At 39.1% G+C, this 27,566-nt stretch overlaps 1 protein-coding gene across 5 annotated transcripts in view; it reads left to right on the forward strand.

The window, feature by feature from the left end:
* Positions 1–27,566, forward strand: part of nolo (no long nerve cord) — a 61,587-nt gene that overhangs the window by 14,894 nt on the left and 19,127 nt on the right. For all 5 annotated transcript variants that reach the window (XM_017081907.4, XM_017081922.4, XM_036812849.3 and 2 more), the window contains exons 4-12: positions 8,874–8,984; positions 9,057–9,388; positions 10,886–11,060; positions 13,502–13,646; positions 18,016–18,145; positions 19,963–20,065; positions 20,754–20,849; positions 23,164–23,403; positions 23,476–23,762. In XM_017081907.4, the coding sequence (XP_016937396.4) occupies positions 8,874–8,984; positions 9,057–9,388; positions 10,886–11,060; positions 13,502–13,646; positions 18,016–18,145; positions 19,963–20,065; positions 20,754–20,849; positions 23,164–23,403; positions 23,476–23,762 (1,619 nt within the window). The remainder of the gene's footprint in view (positions 1–8,873; positions 8,985–9,056; positions 9,389–10,885; positions 11,061–13,501; positions 13,647–18,015; positions 18,146–19,962; positions 20,066–20,753; positions 20,850–23,163; positions 23,404–23,475; positions 23,763–27,566) is intronic.

The raw sequence follows: 27,566 nt of genomic DNA on the forward strand, positions 1-27,566 counted from the left end.
AAATATCCTAATATTTGCTAGAAAATATATATAAAATTTAAAAGTTGATAAGGGCCAATAACAAACAGAAGACCAACAAAAAACTCCATCGAAATGATAAATTAATTTGAAACCATTGTAGCTGAAACTGAAAATGCATAACTGAATTCTTTTTGTTTACTCATTTGATTTGAGCACAAAAACTTTGAGTAATTGAGCCAGAAAGTCTAAAAGAAAATGCTGGAATAGGGGAAGTCAAAGAAAAACTGTAGCACAGTCATAATGGAATACATAAGATGCTGACTTCTCGGTTCCATCTTCGTTTCCCAACCCCCAAACTCCGACTTTCAGATGGAAACAAAGTCAAATGCAACTATTATTGGCAAGTTGCTGGGGGAAAGTACGTTGGAGGGAAATGGAAGAGGAACTCCTTCTAACAATTGTTAATGTACGAAATATTTCATGATTTTCAGATGGTTTTTTCTGGGCTCAACCCCAAGTTCGCTGCCTTTTCCAACTCCTTTTTTCTTTTTTTTTTTTACTTTCCTTAGCTTTTGCTGAGTCCTGGATTCCTTTATTCATTCCGTGCTATTCAGCTCAGTTTTCTTTGCCTTTATTCGTGTTCGGCTAAGTTCAGTTGGGTTTTGTTTGTTGCCCCCTACAAACACACACTTTCCAGCTCACATACTCACACTTATACTCACATTCGCCATGGCAATGGCCACGTTAAAGTGGCGCGATTTTGTTCTGCGGCATTGTTATGTGTTTGATGGCCCCCAAATAGTGGGCGGGGGCTCGAAATGGGGCGGCAATCCATTCAATTGGTCGCTGATGCGCTACCAAAACTATAGTTAGTTGAACTTTTCGTGGGCGAACACCATAGAGAAATCGATCAGAGTATATAAACATTAGGAGTGAATCTGGGGGTGGGAAATTGGGGATATTTCCCCCAAATTAACATGGTTTCCTGATAAATAATTTAAGTACTGATACATATCCAAAAAGTATTTAGTGCTTAGAAAAAAATGAATATTCCATAACTTAAATAGAAAAAGGTATACTCGTTTTTAATACTTAAAAACAAAAAAATTTTCTTCCTTGCCTGATTGTTCTATCAATTTTGTAATCGTTCCAAAGGATTCATTAGAGAAATAATAAAAGGTTATAAAATCTCAGTCATCCAATTATTTTCTAAAAAGACTTTTTTTATTCTTATATTAATTTTAAAAGCTGTTCAAATGGCATCAAGTCTAAAAAAATTGAGCTTATATTAAAATGAATCTTTAAAAACTTTTTAATTAATTGCTTTTCCCAACGCTTTCGCTATGCTCCATAGAATTAGCGGTAGGTGACAAGCGAGAAAGCTAAAAATTAATGATATACTTTTGTATAGTTTCAAGGACCACCCACTCGATGGTTTTGCTCCCATTTGTATTCCCTGTTTCATTCTCCTAAAATCCCAGTTCCATTCGGCATGTTCCTCATAATAACAATAGTCATGTTTCTATATACATAGCTTATGTACTGGCATAAAACCGTATACTTTAATATATATGTAGAACCGAGGAGAAAGAAAGAAAGTTCAGTAATGAGAGTTGTCCATTTGTGGTAATTAATTTTAATGTTGAGCAGGCGACGCTGCCAATTTCGAGAAAACCAAAAAGCGATGTCAATGGACATTTGGCGTCACATTTGTGGGGGGCATCAATGGTGAACCCGCCACAAAAGCAAAAAAAAACTAACAATAGGGGGAGAAAACAAACAAAATAAGGAACCGCAGCCAGGAATTGAAATTAGAAATGGCAACCATCCAATTTCAGATGGAAAACCAGCCAGGTGAAACTCTTTTTGGACATTGTCCTGGTTTATTTTCATACGACCAGAGTGTTGGATAATTAGTTTTCAGGCCTGCGACCAAAAACACCTGAAGCTGCTCCTGTTTTTTTGCCGTTCTATTTAAGCCAAGTCCAATAATAATTTATGGGAAATTTAATCACCTCGGAAAAAGGAAGGTGATTCGGTTCGCATTTCCCGATTTCTTCCGTCAAGATTTAATCTTTGAATCAATTTGTCGAGGAGGGTGTATGAAATGTTCCACTTCCTGGCAAAAGGGTTCTTCGTTGGGATTGACGTGAAAGGCTTTTTGTTGTGAATGGGGGCAGGGCGAAAACCTCGCTCCCATTTCTTCGGCTCTTTCTTCTGGGGTCTTTGTGCAGGCTTTGCCTGTTGTTCGCCTGCCTCTCGAGTGGATTTATTGTTACGTGTAGTAAATATTTCTTTGGCATAGTATTTTCTGCCTTCCTTAAGTACGTATCTTTTTATTTTGCCTGTTCATTTCTGCTATGAATTTGACTTTGGTTCCAAGGTTTATGTTTTGGTTTCGGTTTCGGGTTTTGCGTGTGCCGTTAACCCATACATATAACCACTATTTGTCTGTAAGTCTGTCTGTCTTTTCGTCCTGGCCGATATTTGTTTGGTAGTCCTTGTTGGCGTGTTTGTCTTGTTGTATGTCGGCGTGTTAATGGCCTAGGCGTAGTTGACAAGTTTTTTGCGGTGAGTGCTTTCCAAGAGTACTTCAAGAAGTTGGAGAGTCGAAGCTGGAGATGATTAATGGCATCCGTGAGTGGTGGTGTAGTGGTAAGGGCTTCTAGACAGGGCGAGTATTATACATAAACATGTTTACGAAATCAGTAAAGCATTTGGGAATTGAAATAATAAAACTTGAGGCTGAGCACTCTATAGGTAGGTAAATACAATGTGATTTATTAATCTATCGGTTGTCCAAACATAAATATTTTATAATAAAGATACACTGATCAATACCCCATCAGTTTAAAAATTTACTATAATTACATTGTTTAAAAAAGTTGATTTTAATATAAACTTTTATAATATCTTAAGATTATGGTAAATATATATAGAATTGTATTAGTTGAAAACTCAAGGTTAGTCTTAATTTTATAAACTTTACTATCATATCTTATACATAAATATAAAATTGTAAAATTGAATATTTTATATTTTCTATATTGAGTGAAATATGTTCAAGTTTGATCATGCAACCAAATGTGTTTGGAATTAAACATTATGTTTTTGTATTTCTTTTAAATACATATGATACACAAATTCTTATGTATTTTAGATAAAAGAAGACATTTAATAGGGAAAGTAACAGAAATCTTTATTTCCAACTAGACATTCATATCTTTAGTTATGTTTCGCCATCAAATGCGAAAAGCATTCTTAAATTTCCAAAGGATTACAATGTATTATTTACTTTTAAAGTGAGCCTCGAGTTCTGAATTGGCTTAACAACTACACAATTTTCCGTTTTTAGCACTTCCGTGAGCAATTAATAAATTGAAATAGTCTACATGAAAACTCAATTTCACAAAGTTGCACTCTACCCTCTCGCTCCCTCCTCCAATTTTGATGGACCCGCTGGGGAGAGGGAGAGAGATGGAGCATGGCCGTGCCATTTGCCACTTGAAATACCCGCCTTTTGTGCAAATATCACGTTCCAACTACAGAAAGAACAAACTATGCTCTGGCATTCCGTTTCAGAACCACTGCCTTTTTCGCATTTCACATTTCACCCGATCCTGGTGCGGCCCTCTCTTTTTATCGGCCCGTTTGAACGTGTAGAACAGGCATAAAATTTGTAACACTCTCATGTAATCCTGTGTCTGTCTCTGGTTCTGTTCCTGGGCTCCTGGGTTCCTGGCTATTCGGCTATCTGGCGACAACACTTGTTTGTTTTTAACTCGCTCCCAGTCCCAGGTCCAATCCATTTTAGCACACCCCAATCCTCCGCCCTCAACTCTCTTTGACGGTTTAACATTCGGTATGTCGTGCATTTTATTTCAATTTCATTTTGATACCGTTTTTGAGTTAATGACTTTCCGACATGCAAAGGACTCTGAAAAACAAAACTTGCTCCTTCAGAACCTTGCCTCATGCCCACCGCTATACGTATGTATATATATGGTATCTGTAACACATCAAGGCATCGATGATATTTATTGACAAAGTTTTTGGCACATATCAATATTTTTGTTTCTCCTTTTGATTTATTTACTTTGCTTTTTATTCCCGTCTTTTTGTGGGCTTTGCTCATGTTTTTAGCAGCAGCCAAGCAAAAGTTTTCGGTTTTAATACTTTTCTTTATGGGTTAAATTTTTTCCGGAAATGTATTTTATGCCATCCATAAGCAAAGAATGTGGGATGAGAGTGTTTGATGAATCCACCACACAGAAAAACCAACAATATTTTTATATAAAAGTTTATTTTTTTAAGTATCAGAATTAATTCCCTTTAATTACTGGCATACCAAATGGAACTGCTTTTCAAAAAAGGGATATGAGATACCCGTTACTCGACCAAATCGTAAAAAATATTAAGCCGAGGTGTTATGCCCACCTTTTAAATATAAATGTTCAAAATTGTTGAGTACTAGGTGTTTAAATATTAAAATATATTTTCTCAGACTAAAAACTAAGAACCTTGCTGATTTAGATATAAGCGAGAAATTTCTTTTCTTAAGTTACCATATATATCCGGAGACTTGTAGATTTAATTTCAAAGCAACTTAAAATATTAAACCAACTAATTTATCATAACACGCTTAGTAGTCATATGAATGCGCTAAAATCGTGTAATATAATTTACCACAAGCCCTGGATTTCTAGCATCACGTTAGAACCCCTTTAACAGTATTAAGGCTCCCGGGCAACCCAATTCCAGTCGACCCAAACAAATCCGTCTGCAGTGTCCAGCGCAAAGTTGGAGGTCAAAGCGAAGCCATACGGAGTCGGGAGTCGAGACAGACTGCATATAAAGCCGGAAACAGTTAACAACGGCTAAGCCCTTGGCCACTTACAGTCGTTAAATGGCATTATAGAGGGAGACAGACAGACGCGATGCGTGAGTTGGTTCACCCTCTCTTTCTCAATTGCGTCTTTCGATTTTTTTCTATCCAAGTTTGGAGTTTTATTTTTGGAGGGATGCGAACCACGACACTTGACCTTTCCATATGCGTTAAGTGTTGCCATCGAAAATTAATGACAAAGTAATGTCAGTCAAATGGATAGACAAGCCTAGACAATCGGACAGGTTAGACAGGCCCCCGAAGTCAAAAAACAGAACAGAGCGGAAACGATCCGTAGCAAAACCATCAATTCCGAGACCCAAAAGCCCGGAACCCAGAACCAAGAACCCAGTTCATCCATCCGTCTATCCCTTGTCATGTCAACGTTTCGGTTGCTGCTGTAACTGTAGCTGCTGTGGCTATAGCGACACCGACTTCATCCTAGCTATTATATCATCTATAAGACCCCAAACCCTACCCTTCGCATCGTCCTTCTCTTTTGCGGCAGCAACCTGTGCAACCTTCGCATACGGAAATTTTAGCTCATTGACGTTTTGCGCCGCCTGTCGCTGTCGCTTTGAATAAATAACTGACGTGACGTTACAGACACATTATCCAACTGAAGGTATATAAACTTCTCATCCCCTGGCTCTTGGCTCTACAATACAATCAACTGACGGAACAGCGTTTACCTGAACAAGACCCCCGACTCCACTCCCCTTCGTCATCTTTGACAGTCTAATCGTCTGTTGGACTCACTAACGCTCCGGCATTCGGCAGCAGCATCCTGGAGGGATGCTCTCCATTCAACCCCGACCTAACCAACCGTGCCCCAGTATTTATGCAAAAACTGCCTGACGTCCCAGTTCACCTCCCCTCGGCTGTCTGACGTACTGTAGTATCTCCGACTGTCTTTGAAAATAGACTTGGCTGTCTGTTCTGGCCTGACAACAGGCGGGCACAGTGGATTGGGAAGTTGGAAACGGTTTTTACTATGAATTACTTATTAATATTCCATAGCTTTTACTTATAGATGTAAAAAACTAAGTAACTGGTTCTCTCCTGAAGAATTCGCTGTTTTGTGTAACATTGTGCTACCCAATTGAACTCAATTGTCATGTAAGACACCATTCTTCTCAAGAATTCGTGTTTGTACAGTTGGGCCAAATAATACAAAATACTTATAAAAATAAAACCGTGAATTCTTTAGACTTATGTGAATAGAAGCGTTCCAAAGCCATTGTGCTCGCATAATTGCCACAAAGGCACCCTTCTGCTAAAGAATTCGCGTTTGTAATGTTGAATAACCTAATAAAAAGAACATGAACAAATGCAAACGCGAATTCTTCAGGCGTAGACGAATGGAATCTTGCCAATGTTATTGTGAGCAGTATACCTTAACACTTTCATTTCATCAACTTTTATAGTAGTAGTACAAATAGTAGACAGGAAGCACTCGCTTTCCTTTAATCCATCTACTCACTCCCTTCTTATGCAGTAAATACCAGCAAGGCATCCCATTGCTATTCCTTCCCTACGAACCCATAAATACATCACTTTCGCACCACTGTGCACATTAACTAACTACCTACAATGACTTCCTGCCACGAGGACGACGGCAAGCCCACAAGCCCGTGGAAAACCGTAGAACTCGACATTTGACGTGTGCCCGAGTGGAGGTTGAAGTGGGGATAGAATGGCAAAAGTGAGTTATTGAAACGGTTTTAACTCATAAATAAATAATTACCGGAATCGCAAAAAGCTTGTGCATAAAATGTGCTAGCCCCGTCCAATGTTTGCTATTTGCTAATGTTTTTTTTCTATGCTACCCATTCCACTGCCAACCGCATACCTACAAATACCCGACTTCCTGTCCGGCGGAAAAGGAGGGTTTACACCTGTCGTCGTTGTGCACGTGGCCAGGGCTAAGTCTTTAGTGGGTTCGTTACTTGTTCTCCTAATGTTTGCCCAAGGGTCGTCTATAGGCTTCAACATTTCCATTAGGGGAGAACACACACAATAGGCCTCTGACCAGTGGCAACACTTGAAACGTGGTAATAGATACTTGGATAGTAATTTAGTAGCTTTTCCTAACCGCATGGATGGACATATGAGATTTTACGCCGATTTTGTTAAGAGTTTCCACCTCTGGCTTTGCTTTGTTTTTTTTTCCCTTTCTACACTTGCTATATCGGGCATTCCATCTTGTTGGCTTTACATATCCTTCACTACTTATTCCATTCTATCCAAACTGCAATCAAATGCGAGTGCGAGAGAGCTTGTTTGTGTGGCATGGTGGGTTGATTCTTTGGGTCAGGTCATGTTTCATGCAGGAGACAATCCATATGGTATGAGCTTCCGTTCCGGAAGGTTTACCAACCCAAATCCTCCCCCTGGCTGGGATTTGTTTGTGGCTGTTGCTCTGGTCCATTTGGCGCTGATTTGCCTTAAAGATTGCACCGCCAACCGGAATGGGTGAGTTCAGAGGGCTTAGACCTTGGCTTAGACAGAAAGTTGTTAAGCCGACTGCTTGTTAGCCACATGCGTTGTTCTTAGTTCGTTGTGCGATTTCTACAAGCTGACAACATATGTGGCAGATATGTTGCAGCGATTAAGCTAACACCGATAATAACTTTAGCTCAACAAATGAACTTGGTTGTTTGAGCAAGAACTTATAGACTCTAAGATTGTATCTATACATATATATACAATGAGTTTTTCAATAGTATTTAGTATCAGTTCAGTTGGGAATGTAATAAAGGAGAATTTTTAAGAACTTTAACCACCCATTTATAAAGACATTAAGATCTCTTGTGAGTCTGTGTCATTTTATGTTAAAATGAAATAAACCAAACCCTAGTCATTTACATATTTTGATTAATATTGTAGATAAAAATTAGACCCAATAAAAGATAAAGTTTTGAGTACCATTATAGGCAGAGTAATATAAGAATTCCACCTCAAGTTCATGTTGTAAAATACTTAAAAGTTGGAATGGCCTGGTTCCTGTGATAAACACTTACATACTTGTTAAGTCGCAGCAGTTAGGGTCGAGATTGCGTGTAGTTGCCCATACTATATACATATGAGCAGTTTTCGTTAAATTGAAGCACGTGGACATTTCGCGACACGCCATAAAACAGCAGCAACAGCAGGAGCAGACAACGTGTGGTATGAGCGATTTTCTCCTCCCTGAACCCTTGAAATAGCGACACTGGGAGAATAGACCGGTTTTTGTTTTCAAGTCATAGAACTTAAAGTATATATAAGCACGCTGATATTAAATCAGTAAATACCTAAGATTAGACTAGAAATTATGTTTGTTTGATTTTTAGAAACTTTTTAAAACTAAAAACACTTATGCGATTTTGGTTGTAAGGTAAAATGTATAGAGTTATAGAGTGTAACTTACATATGTAACTCGAACCGCCATCTGTCACCAACATTTTTATGATTGCCAATAAAACTAATTCGACTTCGAGTTACGGATGTTATACATTAGTTTTGACTTTTTATATTAGCCACCGTACAGAGTCGAGATTGCTTTCAATTTCGCCCTTCTATATGTACAATGTACATATATATACGTGATGCGTGTCCCAGGGTTAAAGTGGCTTCGATATGAAAAAGAGGAAAACCAAAGCCAGGAAACCGAAATGCAAATTGTTAACGTGACTAACGGGAACGGCGCGTGCGAGGGAAAACAATTTATATCAATGTGAGAGCTTGGCTCTGGGGCTTGAACCCTAAATGTCAAATATGTGACATACTTTGCATCGCGATATTGGGCTCAAGTTGGCATTACGCCACGAACTAGATAGTTTAATGCATAAGTGGGTCTGATGAGAGGGAAATTAATATACTTTTTCCTGACTATGAGTTACTGGGTTTTTAATATAGGTATGCAACCAACATCTAAACATAAATTCCATTAATGTTCGACTATTCTGGTCATTAGTACTAGTTGGAATAACGGTTTTTAAGGTAATTACTAATCGCCTGTTTCCGAAATCCCCTCTACCTTTAGACCACTCTATGCCTATTGGATATACGGGCTGCCTGGGCAAAGAAGCTTAATGCGAGTCAAGCATTCGACGACACATGGAACACAGCATCCGATTTAGAAAATGAACTGGAAGTAAGTAGCCTGGGCCTTTCATTTGCCACAGCACGGCACAATAAGCCCCCAAATGCAACTGCCAATTTGCAGCAACAGAAGCGAGCGAAGGGTCAAAGTTCGGGAGGCGGTGGTGGCGGAGGAGGAGGCAGTGGACCCGGCCAGTGGTCATCCTGGTCGGAATGGTCGACCTGCTCGCGCACCTGCGACGGGGGCATCATGCAACAGATGCGTCGGTGCGGCAACCCTGGCAGTTGCCGCGGCGAGAGCGCCCGCTATCGCATCTGCAACATGCAACCGTGTCCGGAGCAACAGGACTTCCGCTCCAGCCAATGTGCCGCCTACAACGATGTCCCCTACGATGGCACCCTGTACAAGTGGACTCCGCACTACGATTACGTCGAGCCCTGTGCGCTCACATGCCGGTGAGTGTGACTGTTCAGTTGGGTGAAGCACTCAAAAAAATCAAAAAAAAAAATTTCTATAATGGAATTTATAAGACAAAATACCCTTAGTAACAGTTTTTTTGTTTAACTTAACTAAACACAAAAACTCATATATTTTTAATACGGATTTTAGTATTGTAGGTATTATTATTTTGAGACTTTTATTATAAAAGAATTCTTGTTGATTTGAGAGAACTTTTAAAGAGAGGAAATTTAAGAAATACAATTTCTCAATATCAAAATAACTTTTAAGAACTACATCTTCTCTACCAAGTTTACATTATTTAATGGTACTTAAATGATACTTCAATATCTACCATAGGAATATTAAAATCTTACTTTCATTTTTGTATTAAGGAAGAATAAATTAAAGAAATATCATTTCTCAATATTAAACTTACATTTAAGAACTACATCTTCTCAATATCATGCTTACATTATTCAATGGTACCTAAATGATACTTAATAAATGTACCATGGGAATATTAAAATGTTATTTAAATTTTTGTATTAAGGTAGAATATTTCTCAATGTGAGGCTTGTTGCATAATGAAATCATGGCCACACCTAATCGGACTGTGGTGCAGCTGGTCCAGTCGGATGTGCGCTCATTATTCATCATGCTCTCCGTTCGGCCAGCCGTGCGGTGTTGCTTCAAGTGGCTTCCATTTGGGTCCTGTGGTCTGGTCTGATTTGGCTTGGTGCTGATTCCCGTTCCGGTTCCTGATCCCTGTGACAATAAAAAAAGCTGTTTGTCCCTTTTCCATTTCTTTTTTTCTTTTGCTGTAGCATTTTCCCCCTTTTTGCGGTTCAAATTAGTGGCATTCATGTTTGGGATTGGGATTCTGCGGTTTCCAGTTCCTGTGGTTAATCCGTTTGCATTTTTTTCTCACGTCCACTTTTGTTTTTTTTTCGCACACATATGCGGGCTAAATAAATCATTTGCTAAGCTTTAAGATTCTGCAATTTAGTTGCAAATGCAAACGGGCAGGGGAACTTGCCGCAAAGGAAGCAATTTGTAAGGGGATATCCCAGAGGGGGAATTGCTTCGGGAAGTGATTCGTAGGGAACACTAAGAATGCATATATGTAGTGGTGTGAAAAATAACACTTTTTAATATGGAAAATTTATAGGATTAGGTATTTAGATTTGATTTAATTTTGGTGATAATTTAGTAGATGTTAGAGGATGGTGTGATGAGTAAAAATGAAAAGTTTTAAAGATCTCTCCTTGAAAAGATGTCCTCCCTTTTAAAAAATGATTAATTATGTTTAATTTTTTTAAGTTACATTTTTTAATTACATTTTCCCCTAGGGAAAATTTAAATATTTAAGCTTTATTTTAGCTTGGTTTACATTTAATCAGCCAAAAGCTCGTCAGCCTTCACCTTTATCAGCTGTTTTATCAGACGGCGTTTTCCGTTAAATTCAAGGATAACTATAGTGCAAAATATATATATATATTCTCCATCCGCAGGGGACATCCGGCGCATCTCGTCGAAGACATTTCCCGGGAGACGGGAGGCGGGAATCCCGAGGAGGCGGAGCATTACGACGAGCAGAGCGTCATTGTGCAGCTGTCGGCGAGGGTCCAGGATGGAACCCGCTGTCGTTCCGGCAGCCTGGATATGTGCATCCAAGGCAAATGTCAGGTGAGTTTCATTTAGGCAAAGTTTGTCCTTCAACGGTAATCAGGCGTTGGGTGGGTGGCTACTTCCTTCCCCTAGTTCCTTCCTGTTTGAGCCGACCCTTCCACTTCAACTATTCCCCAACGGCGTGGCGAAAGATGATAAATTACGACCACAATTTTGTTGGTGGGGAAAGACTTGCTCTTGGCCGTAGGCTTTTGGCCAAGGGCCTAAGACCCGAAAAGGCAAAAACAAAGCTACTTTTGCCGGGGATCCCCGCGGGAGGTCCTTAAGCATATGTATATGTATGTAGATTGCACAACACAAGCGCCTTTGTATCATTATGTTCCGGCGCATAAATAAATCATAAAGTGGGTGGCCGAAAGGGATGTGGGCGGGGCATGCAGGTTGTTCTGCCTCAGTTGCTAGTGCCACTGCTGTTGCTGCCGTCAAAAGTCAACTATTGAAATGCCAATAAAGCGTGCCCCAGGGCAACGTCGAGCAGAGCGGCAGCAAAAAATTGCTGCCTGAGTCACGGCAGGGGATTCCCCTCGCAATGCGCTGCAAAGTATGCTACGATATGTTGACATGGGTGGCGAGGGGTGGCCGAAAAATTGGAAATGGTACCAAGTCAATTTTCCATTTATTTATTTTATTTATATTTACCCAAAGAGTTCGATTTTTTAATAAATAAAATATTCAAAAAACAATTTAAAAACAATTAATTTCAATGTCAAATAAAATATTTTCTTTTGTGTTTAATTTTGAATAAAAAAAATGTTAAACAATTTTATAGTTCTTATTAAAATTTAGTAGTTATAGTAAATTTAATGATTTAAAAGATTGATTAACATAGGAAATAATTTTTTATTACATTTAAATAAACATGAATTAGACTAGGGTCTATCGTTTTTATCTTAAATTAAAGTTTTTAAAGATATTCGTATTTCGAAAACACTCGTACACATTTTTTTAACATTTGATCAATATGGAAATAATTTCGTTTTGATTATTTCATTTCCATGAAAAGCTTCTCATAAGTAAAATGTAAAAATTCGCATAATGAAGCCATTCAGACGGGATGTTTTGAGTATGTAGGTGTCGGGGCAACCCTCGTCATCCTGGAGTGCCGGGGATGTCTGCCACGGCTTGGCAGGATTACAACTACAATAATGTCAAACGAAGTTGGCGACAGCCGCAGCCACGACGACATAACTTGGCTCAGCCTAGGGGGTTTCCTTTTCCTCCTCGAGTCTACTGTTTGAGTTTCGGTTCGGTTTCAGTTCCAGTTCCAACAAGTTGGTATACACGTACCCACAGATATGTGTGCTTTTGTATGTGGGAGTACGGCATCTTATCCAAGTTTCGCCTGGTTCCCGACTGCCCTGTAATGCCGCCAAATCGTCACCCCAATTTGTTGTAATAAACGCCAATATGTCATGCGGTTTACGTTGTGTTTTATTTGTCGCCAAACAGAGGGTGCGGAGCAGCAGACGCCACAGGCATTCTATATACGTGGATACGTATATATTTGTAGATAGGTATTACGTATATATCCGTTATAAATAAATCAGAAGCCTTGCTGCCAGCTTCGCGGTTTGTTATGTGAGCCGCAGGCTTTAACTTGGCTTGTTTGTCTTGCGGTTTACACTTACACACACGCCCCAGCAGGCAAACAGGAAGCCGGCAAAGAGTAAAACTCAACTTATAGCATCAAAAAACGGGTTCCCTAGAATCTTGACATCGGTTACCAGTGTTTATGTAAAGGATAGACTTTTAATAGACTTTTAAAAATAGTTAGGATTTATTTTAGGGTGGATTTTAGCTAGTTCCTAAAATATCTGGATTCGGATGTTGCTTAACAAAATAAACAGATTATAGAAGTTTTGATTAGATTTTAAGCTAAATTAATAAAAAATAATTAATAATTGTTTAAAATTTTTTGAATAACCTAATCTAATAAAGTTAAAAAACGAAAAATATTTTCTTAATATAAAAAATAATGTTGATTTCAAATACTTTGACACAAAGAAGTTTATTTAACCATGAATTCATGCAACAAACTTATTTTCAGACAACCTTGTCTAAGGCAATAAAAATATATCCTGGGCTCAATGCACATTTTAATCAACCTTCACATGTCAAACAATCTGCCGTTTAATTCCTAAAAAACACAAAAAGCATTTCTAGCTTGATAGACCATGAACTCTGGTGGCAAAGCGAAAAAAGCAAAACAGTGCCCCACTTTTTGTATTCCCATCGGGTCTACGCCTGAGCTTATGCAATGGATCCTTTCTCATTGATTTCCATACATTATTTACGATTGCCGTTGCTTTTTGTGGGTTACGCTATTGATACCGCTAACAGTTGATTTACACTTTATTCACGCAGCCATTTTTATTTACCTTTAGCCTTTGACTGTGTTTTTATCTTTCTAATGCCAGCGGTTTGCCATCTCTTTCCAGCGCGTTGGCTGCGATTTGAAAATCGGCTCGACGAAGAAAATCGACGGATGCGGCGTATGCGGCGGCGATGGAAATTCCTGCTCCCAACCATTATATTACTGGGAGATGGCACCGATGTCGCAGTGCTCTGCCACCTGCGGCAGTGGTAAGTTCCTGGCCTATGTTAACCACCACCCCCTGCACTAAGAATAATATAGAAGCATTTCTAATAAAAGCACAGGTTAATTAAGAATGGTTTATGTAAAAAATATGATTAGAAGATTTATTGAGTGGATCTTAAACAAAACATTCCAAAAATTTCCTACTTTATTTGTATTTTCATTTATAGGTATAAATTTATCAAGATTAAGACATTGGCTATACAAGTTGAAAAAGAATAAATACTCAAAGGCTTAATAATGATTAAAAATTCAAAATAAGTACCGTTCTCAAAACCCCTCTTGTTCTCAAAAGATCATATCATAAGTTCTTAAAAACTTTTACCGATACTACTTTCTTTTAAAAATAGAAAATCCAGACTACTTTCATACCTATTTGAAGATAGCTTAATCTCGAAATACTAACTTAAGACTTCTTTTGTCTTGATTTCAAGAACGTTTCTTCTCGAATATTTGGGAAGATTAATTCTTAAGTTGAGTACACTTGATCTTGGCTTTATTTGCTTATCAGCTTTTGATGGTTTATGAATCCAAGGTTCATTCTGATTATCTTTTTAATCAAATATCTTCAAAATTGTCCTCAGTGTAGCCACTTTGGTGTCGCCGATGAGCGTCTGCCTTTGCTATCCTGAGGGTAAATAAACAAGTGGAATATGTCAAGAACATTGGAATCGGAGGCCCGAGGAGCTCTTGGCGTGTCTGGCTGCCGTTTGTAATCCCTCCTCCTCATTTTCCCCTCACCTTCCCAACCCGAAAAGTACTGTCAAATTTATTTTTCCAACAGTAATCGTATGTGTATGTGAAGGAATCAGCTATTTGTCGTGCTCATTTATTTTCATTGAATTGGTATTTGTTTCGATTGAATGTTTGCATGGTAATCGAGTGGCAGATCCCCAATTCCCCGGGAAAATGGCTGTTGAAAACTGTATGTATTTCTTGCTTTCGCCTTTGTTTCTACCTTTATATGATTAATCGTCCAGGGGATGTAATGTATTTGAAACTGAAGTTTGTCGATTAACTTTTAGTTAGACTTGCGCTAAGTTTCATGTTCCACTAGGGTCGTTAATTTGGTTGCTAGGTTACCTTTTCGGGGTTAAGTTAAAAGTTTTGTTCTGAAGTGCAACATGACAAGTTAATAAAACTTGGCGTTGAAAAGCATGTGTACGTTGAAAAACTGTTGGCCCAAAAAACTTGGGAACTTCATCAGCTAAGGGAGCCTGCTTTCTTCGAATAACACACTAAGGAGCTGAAGATTATTTTTGGCAAGAGTTGACAGGAAGCCTAATTAATATTTTATGGCAATGCCTTGTTTTCTGAAAAATAAATAGTCAAAACTTACAATGTGAACTTGATAAAAGCTTTTAGCTTGAAGCTTTGGTTAATTGCTTAAGTTTTCTTTTGATTTACCTCAGCAGTCTAGTATATGTAAAATTTATTAACTCAACAATTTTAAATTAAACAGAGAAATACAATGACCATGAATTGACACGCAACTAAGAAAACATTATGGGTGTTCTGAACAGCATGGTAAACTTTAACCTATTTCAGTATGCTTCCCTTGGGTTGGTCGTTCAAGTGTCTCATAAATTTGTAATTATTATTTGGATCGGCATTTTTCCCGTCCATTAGCCTGTCAGAGATAAGTTGTCCTTTGCTTTGGCTGAGTGCCAGCTTGGGGTTACTCGAGGGCTTTCCAGTCCAGACGTTTACTCAGGCATTATCCAGCGACAAATGGCAAATCAATTTCAAGCTTCCTCCTCCAGTTTTAATTGCAGTATCGCTAAGGGCATTTGTCTAACCCCAGTGACCTACTGAGTTTGGCTTGACCCGGCTGTAATTACATTTCAATGTGTCTGTCTGTGTTTAGTTTTTAGATGTCAGTTAAATGTCAAGTGCACTGCAGTGCCCCCGGGTGCCCAGGGTCTCTTTTGGGGCATTTCCTAGCACTCGGCTTGTTCCACCCTCAATTTAATGGTCACCTGTGGGGTTCGACTCAGGCCAAACCGATTTAATAGTGGGTTTTTTTTTTTTGCCAGGGACACCGAAATGCTTTTACCCCATGTTCAGTTCCAGTGCTCAGTGCCCCCTCGTGGGCCATATAATTGCACACATTTCACGAAATCAATTATGCTCAATTATACATATTTGGTTGGGTAGTTTCGCAGTTGGACAACTGCAGTTCTTATGTACGTGACAGGAGTTCCAACTGTCTGCTGCACTCTTCTCGATTTTTCAGTGCCCACTCGAGCTGTCTAATGGAGCTCGTTCGGAATTGGAAACACTTAATCTTCATTTAGTTTGTTAGTTTTTGTTATCAATTTCTATTGGTATTGACAAATGCATGTCAGCATATTTGAAGGAGAAAGCTTTTAGATAAAAATAGGAAAAACGTGAAATTTTAAAAGCAGCTTTGGGTGAGGGGGTCAATATTATAAACATGTTAATTAGTTGAATTCAATAATAAATAAGAAAATAAAAGGCTTGAAGGTTTTCCAAATTAATAACAAATAAACTGGAAGGCAACTAAAATATTCCCAAAAGTTAGGGGTAACAATACCATATAATGCCTGTGTTTATCTTACCCTTTATAATCATTTGAACTTAATTTTCCCTTTAATAAAAAATAGTATAGTAAAAAGTAATGCAATAATCTGATGTACCATCCCTTATATTTAGCTCTTATATCAAGATCTTGACGTTCATGCATACAGATGGAAAGGAAAGCCTAAATGGGATAGGTTCGGGTGTTTAATCCAATCAAGACTATTCAGGGTTAAAGATTTTTTTTCATACTTTTCATACTTTGAAATTAAAAGTTTAAACAATTACAACTTTAATTTTATTCTACGAGAATCTGTAGATGTCTACACCTTAGTAATCATATGAACTGAATTTTCCCTTTAACTCATGTACTTTTACTGACGAAATAAAAGCAATTGCCCCCTGGCCTGTCCCATTAAAAATTCCGGTTATTTATAATTTATTAACAAAAAACACAAACGAATCAGGAGTGAGGGTGGGTGATGAAAATTGGCAGGGATTCGGTGTTTTCAGAAGCTCCAGACTGACAGATGCTGTGAGCCCTGAAAATCCATTGGGTCATGACCCTCTTTTCCATAGATTCCCATCCCTGAACCTCCCACAACCTTCCCTCACCATAATGCAGTCTCAAGCTGAAGATGACTTCTCTTTGGGCCACGACAATTGACGTAAATGCCATGAGAGGATATTACCAATTGCCTTAAGCCAATTGTGTCATGAATACGCAGTCAGCGGGAGGCGAATCTGATGAGGATGAAAAGGAGAAATCCGATGACGATGACGGTGGCTCACACACACACTTGGCAGTGAAGCTTATAAGTGAAATTCAATAGCTGCAAAATCAGCGTCACAGCTGCTCATGGAGGTTGTATTTATACCGAGATCGGGGTATCTCGGGGGCAGGGACTCCACCGTTCTGGTATCCGAGGGTTAGAAACTTGCAACGATTTTTCAAACTGACAGATCGTTATGACGTTGTGCATTGTGCGACTCCTTCGCTTCATTTCTCCCTGTAACCTCCACCCATTTCGGACCTCATCTTTCACTGACTGCATTTTGCCATCTGCCGATTTCCGGTTGTGCTTTTGGGGGTTTCTCCTTCCCCTTTATGGTCCTTCATCTTGGCCTGATGGGCGTTATTCCCCAGCAAGAAGCTGACATTTAACCCATTAAATCTGAGAAATTGATTTGGCATTTTCTTCTGGGATTTTATAGAGATCACTTAACACATAAGCTAGGGCTTAGTTTATCAAATAGATTCCTTAAGTAAATAAAAAAGTTAGTATTATTTAAATCCTAAGAATTTTAAAATAGCATTTAGAGGCTTAAGTGGTCTTAAATCTTAAAACTTAAAGAACCCTTTAAAGCGAAAAATCATGTAGTCTTGTTGTTAATATAAGGAATATGTAAACAGAACATACAACTTTCTATCTTTGTAAGATTATGTAAGATAGTATAAAGGTATAAAAGATTATTTTTTTAATTTTTTTGTTTGAGTACTTTTCTCAACCCTTGAGCAACTACTGTGTTAAGCAGAGGACACTGGCTGCTTTTGAGCTGCGACTGTCTTAAGTACCTTAAGTGACATTAAAGTTGCACAAGCAAAGTGCCCTTGCCACCACTTTCCCCCGCACAGTTTACCAAGTTTCTGACTTTTATTGATTTTAAAGTGCAGCTAAAGCGAAAAGAAAGAGACAAAAATTGAAGCAAAAACAAAGCAGTCGAATGCAATTTCCAATTTATACTTTACTAACATTCTTCTCCTTTATTTCTTCTCTTCCCTCTCTTTGAATTCCCCTCTGCTGCCTGCCTCAGGTTACAAAATGTCTCGTCCTATATGCAGGAATCGTCTAACTAACGCCGATGTCGATGATACGCTCTGCAGCCTTACTAATCGCCCGGAGGCGTCGGTGGAGCAGTGTAATACACACAGCTGTCCGCCGCGGTAAGTACTCGATCCTGGGGTGCCTGGCTGCCAGCCACCATCTACCATCCACCACCTACCATCCTCCATCTAAAACAGTTGCCCAAGCTTCCCAGCCCCACACCACTGGCCCTCCAAACATTTCCCCAGGGCACCTAAGCAACCGCACCTATACTGGGAAAAATATGCGTTCCCCAAGTAACGCTCCATTCAAAATTGGAATTGGAATAACATACCTATTATACTTTTGTTGTATGTTTTAAGTTAAAACTTTTAAACATTATATAATATATCTTAAACTTATAAGATTCTTTTATTTTTGAGATTAAAACTTTTTTTTTTATTTTCAACAACATAGTACGTATAAAGCAAGCCTAACTAACCCCACCATAAACAAGCTGGAATATTACAATGTTGGTTTATTTTCTTTGCTGGAACTATCAAAATAATTATGAATATCTGAAGAACCTACATCCAACCGATAGAAATGATGCATAGTTTTTATTTATACCTACCAATTATCTTTTTTCCGAAAAACTCCTATACTTCAGAAATCAGTTATAATTTTAATTAATTAATGTTGCATTAAGTGTTGCAAGTAAAATATTGTATAACTAAAGCTTGCGTAAATGTAAATCACATATTTTTTTGTCACATTGGTTTTATTTCTTAAAAAGGCATCTAAAAACTTTCTTTCAGTGTAGTTTCGGGTGCCGTGTCTCACCTGGCCAGCTATCAATTTAAATGGCGTCGCTTATCGTGCGCACGTTTTGATTGCCATCCCAGGCACACTACATATAATCGCCGAGCAGTCGAACACGGATGTTGTCTCCAGTCGCTGGGGCCAGTTCCATGTCCCTGTCCCTGTCTCGTCCGGCGTCCTTCTTCCTTTGACCTCCCTCTCTTTTTTTCCAGTGCTGGCAACCTCACGCTTATTTATCGTTTGGTGACATTTTGCAAACCAAAACCAGAAACCAGGGCGAACCCAAACCGAAACCGAAGTGAGCCAAAAGTTTACGCCAATTTGGCAAATGTCTCCATGTCCTGGGTATCCTTCGAATTCTAATCTCCGCTGGTTGTGGAGCTTCCTTTTCCGGTTTTCCGTCTCCATGTTTATTGCTGTTCGCGGCTTTTCGCCTTTGCCTTCGGCATAGACATAAATTTTGTTTTTGATTTGGTTTGTCTGGGAGTTTATATTTCCCCACTCCAAGTTTCTCATTTGCTTTGACCATTTTATGATTTTTCTTTGGATAGACCAATGAAAACAGACAATAGAGGCTGCACTTCGATGATTAATGAGTTTCGTCTGGGCATGATTAAAAAAACACCTTTATTCTTTTAAAAACCAATGGTTATAACGATACCGAATTTAAGGCGGGTTTTTAAGACTTATATTTTTTAAGTATTTGAATTGAACTTTAAGTCAACCTATGGTTATGCAAGTTAAAAATAAATAAATTTTAATATTTCTTCCTTCTGTTTTTTAAGCGGGTATACGAACAAGTAGCTCTAAATTCCGAGCAATTAATTTGCTGCGTTCCTGTTTATTCGCACTTTTAGCTGCACCATTCAGTTTCTCGAGTGATGCCAGCGATTTACCGCTGTTGAACTATTTAAAGCCAATAACAGAGGGATTCCATTGTACTTCAGCCCTTTTTCCCTGAAGCATTTCTCTTTTTCACACCCAACCACATGCACTTTAGGTTGAACATATTTCAGAGCGTGTGAAATTGTTTTCTTTCCATTGCTTTTGGCAACTATTCATTTACCTTCCGTACTGCGCTAATTCACGGAGAACGCCCACTGACCACTTGCATTTAACCTCTGTAAATTCGCAGCTGGATAACCGACGATTGGAGCACTTGCAGCCGACTTTGTGGGCATGGATACCGGGAGCGGATGGTTGTCTGTGCTGAAGAGTCGAACGCCATCAAAACGAGGGTGAGTGGTGCCAGTAAAGTGGCCTAGAGGATATCCGAAAAAAGTGCCTGCACTCAGAAAAACAATCGTTCCTAAAATCAATTCTACGATCTCAAAAGTACGCCAAGATCGATTTAATCTCAAATCTTAAAATTAAGATAAAGAGTTCCTTGAAAACAGAATCAAGACTTATTTTCTCCCTATTTTAACATTTCGTCATCTTTAGAAGCAAACTCGAAATAAACTGCATCTTTGTTTTAATAACATTTTTTCTCGAATAAGTGAGAAGACAATTTCTTAACTTTCATCTCTATTTTAAGAATGTTTATTCTCGAATAATTGAGAAGATAATTTCTTAGTTCTAATTTCTATTTCTATTTAAAAACGTTTCTTCTCGAAGAAGTCAGAAGACATTTGCTTTACTTTAATCTCTATTTCAAGAACGTTTCTTCTCGAATAAGTGAGCATTTCTTTACTTTCATCTCTATATCAAGAATTTTTTTTCTCGAAAAAGTCAGGAGACATTATCTTGAATTGACAACATTTGATCTTGGCTTATTTTCGGTATCAATTTTTTGGGTGTGGCTATTACGAGTACTTGTGGTGCCGCCTTCTTGAAACGCTACTTAAATTTGCATACGGAAGCGGGGAGGAGTCCAACACACATTATTGCCATGTTTTCTCACACCTTCCCCTCACTCTCCAACAGGTTGCCGATATCATGTGCCGCACACCCAAGCCGCCAACCCAAGAGACCTGCATTATCGAGGAGTGTCCGCATTGGGAGGTCGAGGACTGGACCGGCGTAAGTACCTTAGCACCTCAGCAGCTCAGCGCATAGAACCCATCATACCACTTCCCAACGAGTCGTGTAATAATCGTGCACTTTCTGTGCTGCAGCCAGAAAAAAGTGGAGGACCCAGACGTAGACGTTGCAAGTTGCACGTTGAGCGTTGCACGTTGACGAGGCCATGTCTGGGCCCTTTGTGTATACTTAGCTAAATGTCTGGGTTGCCGCTGCTCGCTGCTGTTTGTTTGCCCCAAACGCTGGTCAGGGGCATAGTCCCTATAGAATGCCTTTTGCGTGGCTCGTTTTTTTACTTTAGCTGGGAAAACTGAATGGCGCGGATATAACATTTAGAGATTTGCTTTTTTTAATCCGAAGCCGAAATACAATGCTGTTTTAATTTCTCATCTGGTTTTCCTATAGATAGATAGATTTTTCAAAAATACGATGAGGATTTCTTTTTATTATCTTCTACTAGATCGATAGATAGCGACTGGAAATTACTTTGCAATTTAATCTTCTGAACACATTTGTAAGCTATTTCGTTTTTTTTGCACTATATATAAATATTTCCTCTCTGCTTCCTCAAATCGCAAAAAACCACGTTTACCTATGACACAGAACTTTTTCGAATTCATTAAAATTAATTTCAGAATTTAATTAATTTATTAAAATGTTGACGATTAATATGATAAGGCGAGAAGCCTTATAAAGGACATTTTATTCCAAGATATCTCTTATAAATTTGCAATGATTAAGCGAAATAGTTTTTTTGTTGTATTCACATATAAATTCATTAGATCCTTTAATTCAGCCAGAGTATTCTTAAGCCGAATAGGCGCCATTCTCTTCCTTCCTTGTTATTTTGTTCCGCATTTGTAGTTACTTTGCTTGGTGGCTCGTAATAAGCTGCTAGCCGCTAGACTGCGACTGAGACTCCGAATAAGGCTGGGGCTGAGACAGACCCCTGTCTCTTGGCCATAGCCCTAGCCAACTAGTACAACTTAATCAACGTGGCTGCTCAAGTTTGTCTGGTCGCAAGTTCCCATACTCTAAACTCGCCACCCACTTCCCCTCCGATTAAAGGAGCCCAACTCCCACTGAATTTTCACTTTGGTTGCTGTTCATTTAAAGTGCAACTTTATTAATGTTTCCCCAACCCATGGGCTCTATAAGTACACTATGTATGTGCGGGGACTTAGGACGCCCGCCTGGGGGTGTCAAGTTTATGTGTTGCTTAATTGAATTGTCTCAAGTTTTTTCGTCTGCTTGTTACTTAACGTTTTGGGGTGGCTTAAAAGGTATTTTTTGACGGCTTAGTTTAGGGTTAAAGATGGGGAAGAATATGAAAACAGGTTGGAAAAGATGGGGTGATTATTTAATTAAATCAGGTAACTTGTCGTAATTTAATATAATAGAATATTTGATATCTTTGGCCTTGCACACTATGGAAAACTTCGTTAGTCTATTGATTGATTTCCTTTCTTGAGAGTCCTGCAATGCAATATAATTATATTCCATTACTTGTGCGAAAAAACTTTGTTACTCAATTGACTGTCTTCCATTACAGGGCTAATGGAATTCGGGAAACATAATTAAAAAGTAGCTCTGAAGCCTTTTCACTTTTAACTTTTATGGGAAAAAAGGAGCAAAATATGAGTGGAAACTACTTAACGTCAGCCTATTAACAAACTTAATGAACTTTACAAATATAATAAAACTTCCTTGCCGCTTTCCCCATTTTTTTTTGTTTGCCAACTCTTTTGTGTGAAAAGGTAACCGCAAAACCTTTCAGCAGGACCATCCACATCCAGGTTTTAAATGAATTCGCATAATGCTTATGAGATGAAATGAAATGAAAAATGGAAATGGAAAAAAAAGCGAGAGCCAAGCGAGCCTATTAAAAAAACAGGTTAACGTTTATGTCCATTAATAAAATAAGTGCCACAAAATTAAACGTTATTAAAGCGGGGAATGAGAATGGACGCGGAGTGAGGTTTAAAACCATAAACAATGGAGATGAAGCTGTGAAGTTACACATACGCCTCGTGTTACGAGAAAAGAATATGTGAATTCACATTTGTATGCGAGACAGCGATGGGGTTGAAAGTCTGTGTGTGCGTATGGGGGTTTGGGGGGTTAGAAACTCCACATGGGATTTGCCATTTTGTTTTTCAACCGCATCAATTGAGCAAAAGAAGCGCACTTTGTCATGTTGCGGCTCATCCTTTGTGCAAACAAATGCCTTTTTATGAGGGCAGAAAGGGAGCTTATTGAAATAATTTATAATACCCACGGATTTTTCAACTTCCACTTCCTTAAACCCACACAGTGCTCGGTTTCCTGCGGCCAGGGAATACAAATGCGGGGCGTTGAATGCAAATCGACGGACGGCAGCCTGAGTGCCAAATGTGATCCCCTTACAAAGCCCGGCAGCATGCAGCAGTGCTCCACTGGCATCCACTGTGGCGGAGGAGGAGGAGGAGGTGGAGGTGGTGGAGGAGGAGGAGGTTCCTCCAACAAGGGAGGTGGTGGCACCATCATCGTGGGCAGCAGCCGTTCCCTGAACGAGGTGAGTCCGATTCCGGCATGTCAAAGATTTCAGCGCTTTCATCTTGAACGGAAATTCAAATGCCCATCGCAGCGATCGGAGCGGCAGATGGACAGCTCGGATGCGGATGACGACGACGATGATGAGGAGGCTGATGACGAGGCCGAGGACATCGATGACCTGGAATCGGGTCAGGACACGGATGATGGCGAGGGCTCGTCCTACTCCGATCAAACTCCGCGCTACTCCCATCGCACCCAGAGTCGTCTGCAGCAGGAAGCGCCCGACGAGCCGCGCACCATGCATCTGATGAGCGGAAATTCGAATAATAATTACCATCGGGGAGGCGGCAGGGCTGATGGGCCCCCACTGGATCCCACGTAAGTAGGACAAGGGATTCCGTAAAGCTAAGAAGCGATTCACTTTAACAGTAATAAGGAGAGAACTTTTCCCATACCTTAGTGATTTTTATCATAAAGAGATTTCTTTATATTTTGTTTCCGAAAAAGAGCAGCGGGCTTTTTGATGTTGACAAAAATTATTTGTCGTTTATTTTACTTTCTAAAAATTTTGTTGTGTTCGATTTGACTTTGAATCCGTATTAATTGCAACTTGGTCAATATTGTTATACCATTTTTTATTTTATATCAAAGTTTTCTCTAAGAAAAATACCTTTAAGTCGATTTTATATTACCAATTTGCAAATTGATTTCCAGTAAAATATTCGAAAGTGAATACTGGAAAAGTATGGACTCTTCAAGCTCAATTGGCCTAAGTTTGCATAAACTCAAAGAAAATAATGCCAGTCAAAACTTACTAATCAAAGTCAAATAACACTAATAAAATGTGATACCATTTTTTTCTAATTGTTGAAACCTGATAAATCCATTAGCACCACGTGGCACCAACCTGCTCAAAGTTAAAAAAATAGTACCTATAATAAAATCATAATGATGTCTTATAAAAATTGAACGATTTTTCCCTCACAGAATGTCTTAAGAGAATATTGCTTTCGAACCCCTATCTCTTTATCCTTTCCGCCCACAAAATTAAGTCGTGTATTGTGTAGCGTGTCGGACATTTCAATAACTATTGTCAGTGCTTAATTGATGTCACGCCTCGGTGTGGTTAGGAGTTTCCCTGGGGACATGACACACTACGCCTTCCAGGGGCTCTTGTCTCGATCTTGCTATCTTGATGAAGCCGGGGGGCCTCTGGCCACTCCAACCACTTCCCTAGATAAGGCCACACAGCCACCTCTTGACATATTTCAACTTTAGTGCGTCGCTAGGCCCTCTTCCGCGTCCTTCTTCGCCATCTCAGCCCACTTAGCTGCCACTCGACTCGACTTGGCTGGAGCACTTGGCCAAAACACACTCACCAGCAAGTCAACCAGCCCAGCCACCCACATTGCCCCTCTCCGTGACTCATCATAATGTCCTTGAGCACTGTCGACACCTAAAATTAAGGCTATTAGACAAACTCACGAGCCACAGATCCTTGGATAGGAGTGGGCAGAGTATCGACTTCGAATTGGAGTAGATTGTGAGTACGGTAAAGTGCGCCTAATGACAATTAAAGTGCCACTTTCTCAGTGCCCATTTCATTGTTATTGGAAAACGATAAAATACCGCCGATAAGCCAGGTCAAACATATCAAATTGTGGTCTCACTTCAACGCGAAGGTACCTCTTAGGTGTATACCCACTTTAATTAGCCTGCGAAACAAGCGAACAAATCTAAATGAAATCATTAGAATCGAGTGGCCAAAGCCAAGTGCTTTTATCGGATAATTGCCGCTCGGGGAATACTTAGGCAAAATAATAAATTACGGCTCTGATTGGAAATCCCTAACCACTTGTGCCCTCTTCGCACTTATTTATGTTGCAGGAAATTGTTCTGGTCAATGCCAAAAAGCCAAGGCAGTCCAAAACATCTTATATTTAAAGATCTTTGACATTACGTGGAATTACGATAAGTAATCCTAATTTATTACTTCTTTATTACTAAGTAGCCACCAACATTGTAGGGGGATAAAGTGTTATATAAGTCGAAAACGTTGGCTTTATTAAGGGAATTAATGTTTTTATATTCGGTAATACTAACTTACTGTATTCATAATGGCCCTGGAGTCTGTAGTTATTATTCTGTAATTATCAAATTATCGAGAAAAGTAATATGGGGAAGTGAAAAAGCCTTTTCTCTTGGACCTAATGGACATCTTATATTTAAAGATCTTTGACATAAGGGGGAATTACGATAAGTAATCCTAATTTATTATTTCTTTTTTACTAAGAAGCCACCAACATTGCAGGGGAATAGAGTGTTATATAAGTCGAAAACGTTGGCTTTATTAAGGGAATTTATGTTTTTATATTCGGTAATACTAACTTACAGTATTCATAATGGTCCTGGAGTCTGTAATTATTATTCTGTAATTACCAAATTATCGAGCATTGACCCAAGTTCGAAATGCCTACCCAAAGAAAAGTAATATGGGGAAGTGAAAAAGCCTTTTCCCTTGGACCTAATGGACCCTTGACCAAGAACCAACAGAATGCCGCTTTTTATTTTGCCAAGAAAGCATTCAACTTATCTTTTCCTTACATTTCCTCCGATGCCTTGTTGTTGCGATGATGCCCACTAAGCTGAAACTATTCGAGCCTGGCGCCGCCATAAAGTCGCGTCTTCATGCCGCCACCAGAACCTTGGCCTCCGATTCTGATTCCGATGCCGATGCGGCAACAATAAAGGCTATGAGGAGATTGGCGATGGCAGCGCGCCAGCCAGACAAACAAAAAAAAATGAGGAGAGATACAAGCAAACAGAGTTCTGAACACGCGCATGGCCTACGCGGCGCTGTGGTTATGAAACCAGAAAAATCACTGAAAAAAATGGAGAATATCGGCTTATGCAAATGATATATGCCCTCTATTTACAGCCGATTTCTCAATGTCATGTTAACTTCTGTCTTTGAGTTATATTGGTATCGGAAAAATGTAGTTTCTCAATATCATGTAAGGTTTTATCTGACTGAAAACTTTTAGCACGAGGTAATGTTATAGTTAAGCTTGTCTGTTGACAAAACGAAACTGACCACCAAAAGTTCGCCTACTTTTCTTTTTTTAGGTTTGTAAGATATAATTAAACACTGAATATTCCGTTAAAAGAATCTTTAAAGATTTGTCGATCGTATAATTAACATCACATTGAGAAAACGAATTTTACATCTCAAGCAATTTAACCGTAGAAAACTATCATGACATTGAGAAATCGAATCAAAAACGTTATGAATCTAAAAGTACAAGAAAAATTCAATAGAAAGCAGCTAGAGCGTCTTTAAAAACAGCAAAGTGACTAACATTTTAATTAATAGATTGTTTACGATATCAAATATGAAACTTAAACAAAACTTATCAGTAACGTTTTTAGAACCGATTTAACATCAACGTTTATTTGTCGCTTGTGGTATTGTTGAAACACATGGTTATCCATTTAGGCGTCAATATTTTTAAATTTGTTCAGTGTTATGTATATTGAGGATTTAACCCAGGATGGTTACCTGGTTATTATTGAGGATTTAACCCAGGATGGTTACCTGGGTTAAATCCTCAATATACATAAAGAATATATTCTCATAAAATACAAAAATGGTGTGCTTTTCTCTCAGTGCAGCCTGCCAGTTGACCTACTTACAGAACAGTGCTAAGATGTTTGCGGCCATTTGGCGCCACTTTAATGCGACGTTGGCATCTACAATTTGACTACAAATCAATAAAGCGTAGAAAGGCTCCTGTCCAGCGGATTGGTCAGCCTCTGTGCCCTCTAACCCCCAGTCCATTTCTCTGGCCTGTCAACGTGGCCATAAAAACCACTTCGGGCCACAAAACAATACTAGCACTGCAGTACTGTGCCTGGCACTAGTAAAGCGCCACTACAAACAACACATAGTGTAGGCCATGCGGGTGTTCACACGATTTCCTCCAAACGATTCATTCGCCTAGCATACTTTTTGGGGTCGAGCACAGAGGGGTTCAATAAATATGTGTCCTGTGTCCTGGGCCCTGGCATCAAATGAAATGCAGTGTGTAGAACGTGGTGGGCTCCATTGTTGCATGGAATTTGCTTAACTCTGGATGAAATGGACGACAAACAGGACGATGGTTTTAGCGTTGACACAAGTTT

The sequence above is a fragment of the Drosophila suzukii genome, chromosome 2L (assembly GCF_043229965.1).
Source record: "Drosophila suzukii chromosome 2L, CBGP_Dsuzu_IsoJpt1.0, whole genome shotgun sequence".
Lineage (NCBI taxonomy): Eukaryota > Metazoa > Arthropoda > Insecta > Diptera > Drosophilidae > Drosophila > Drosophila suzukii.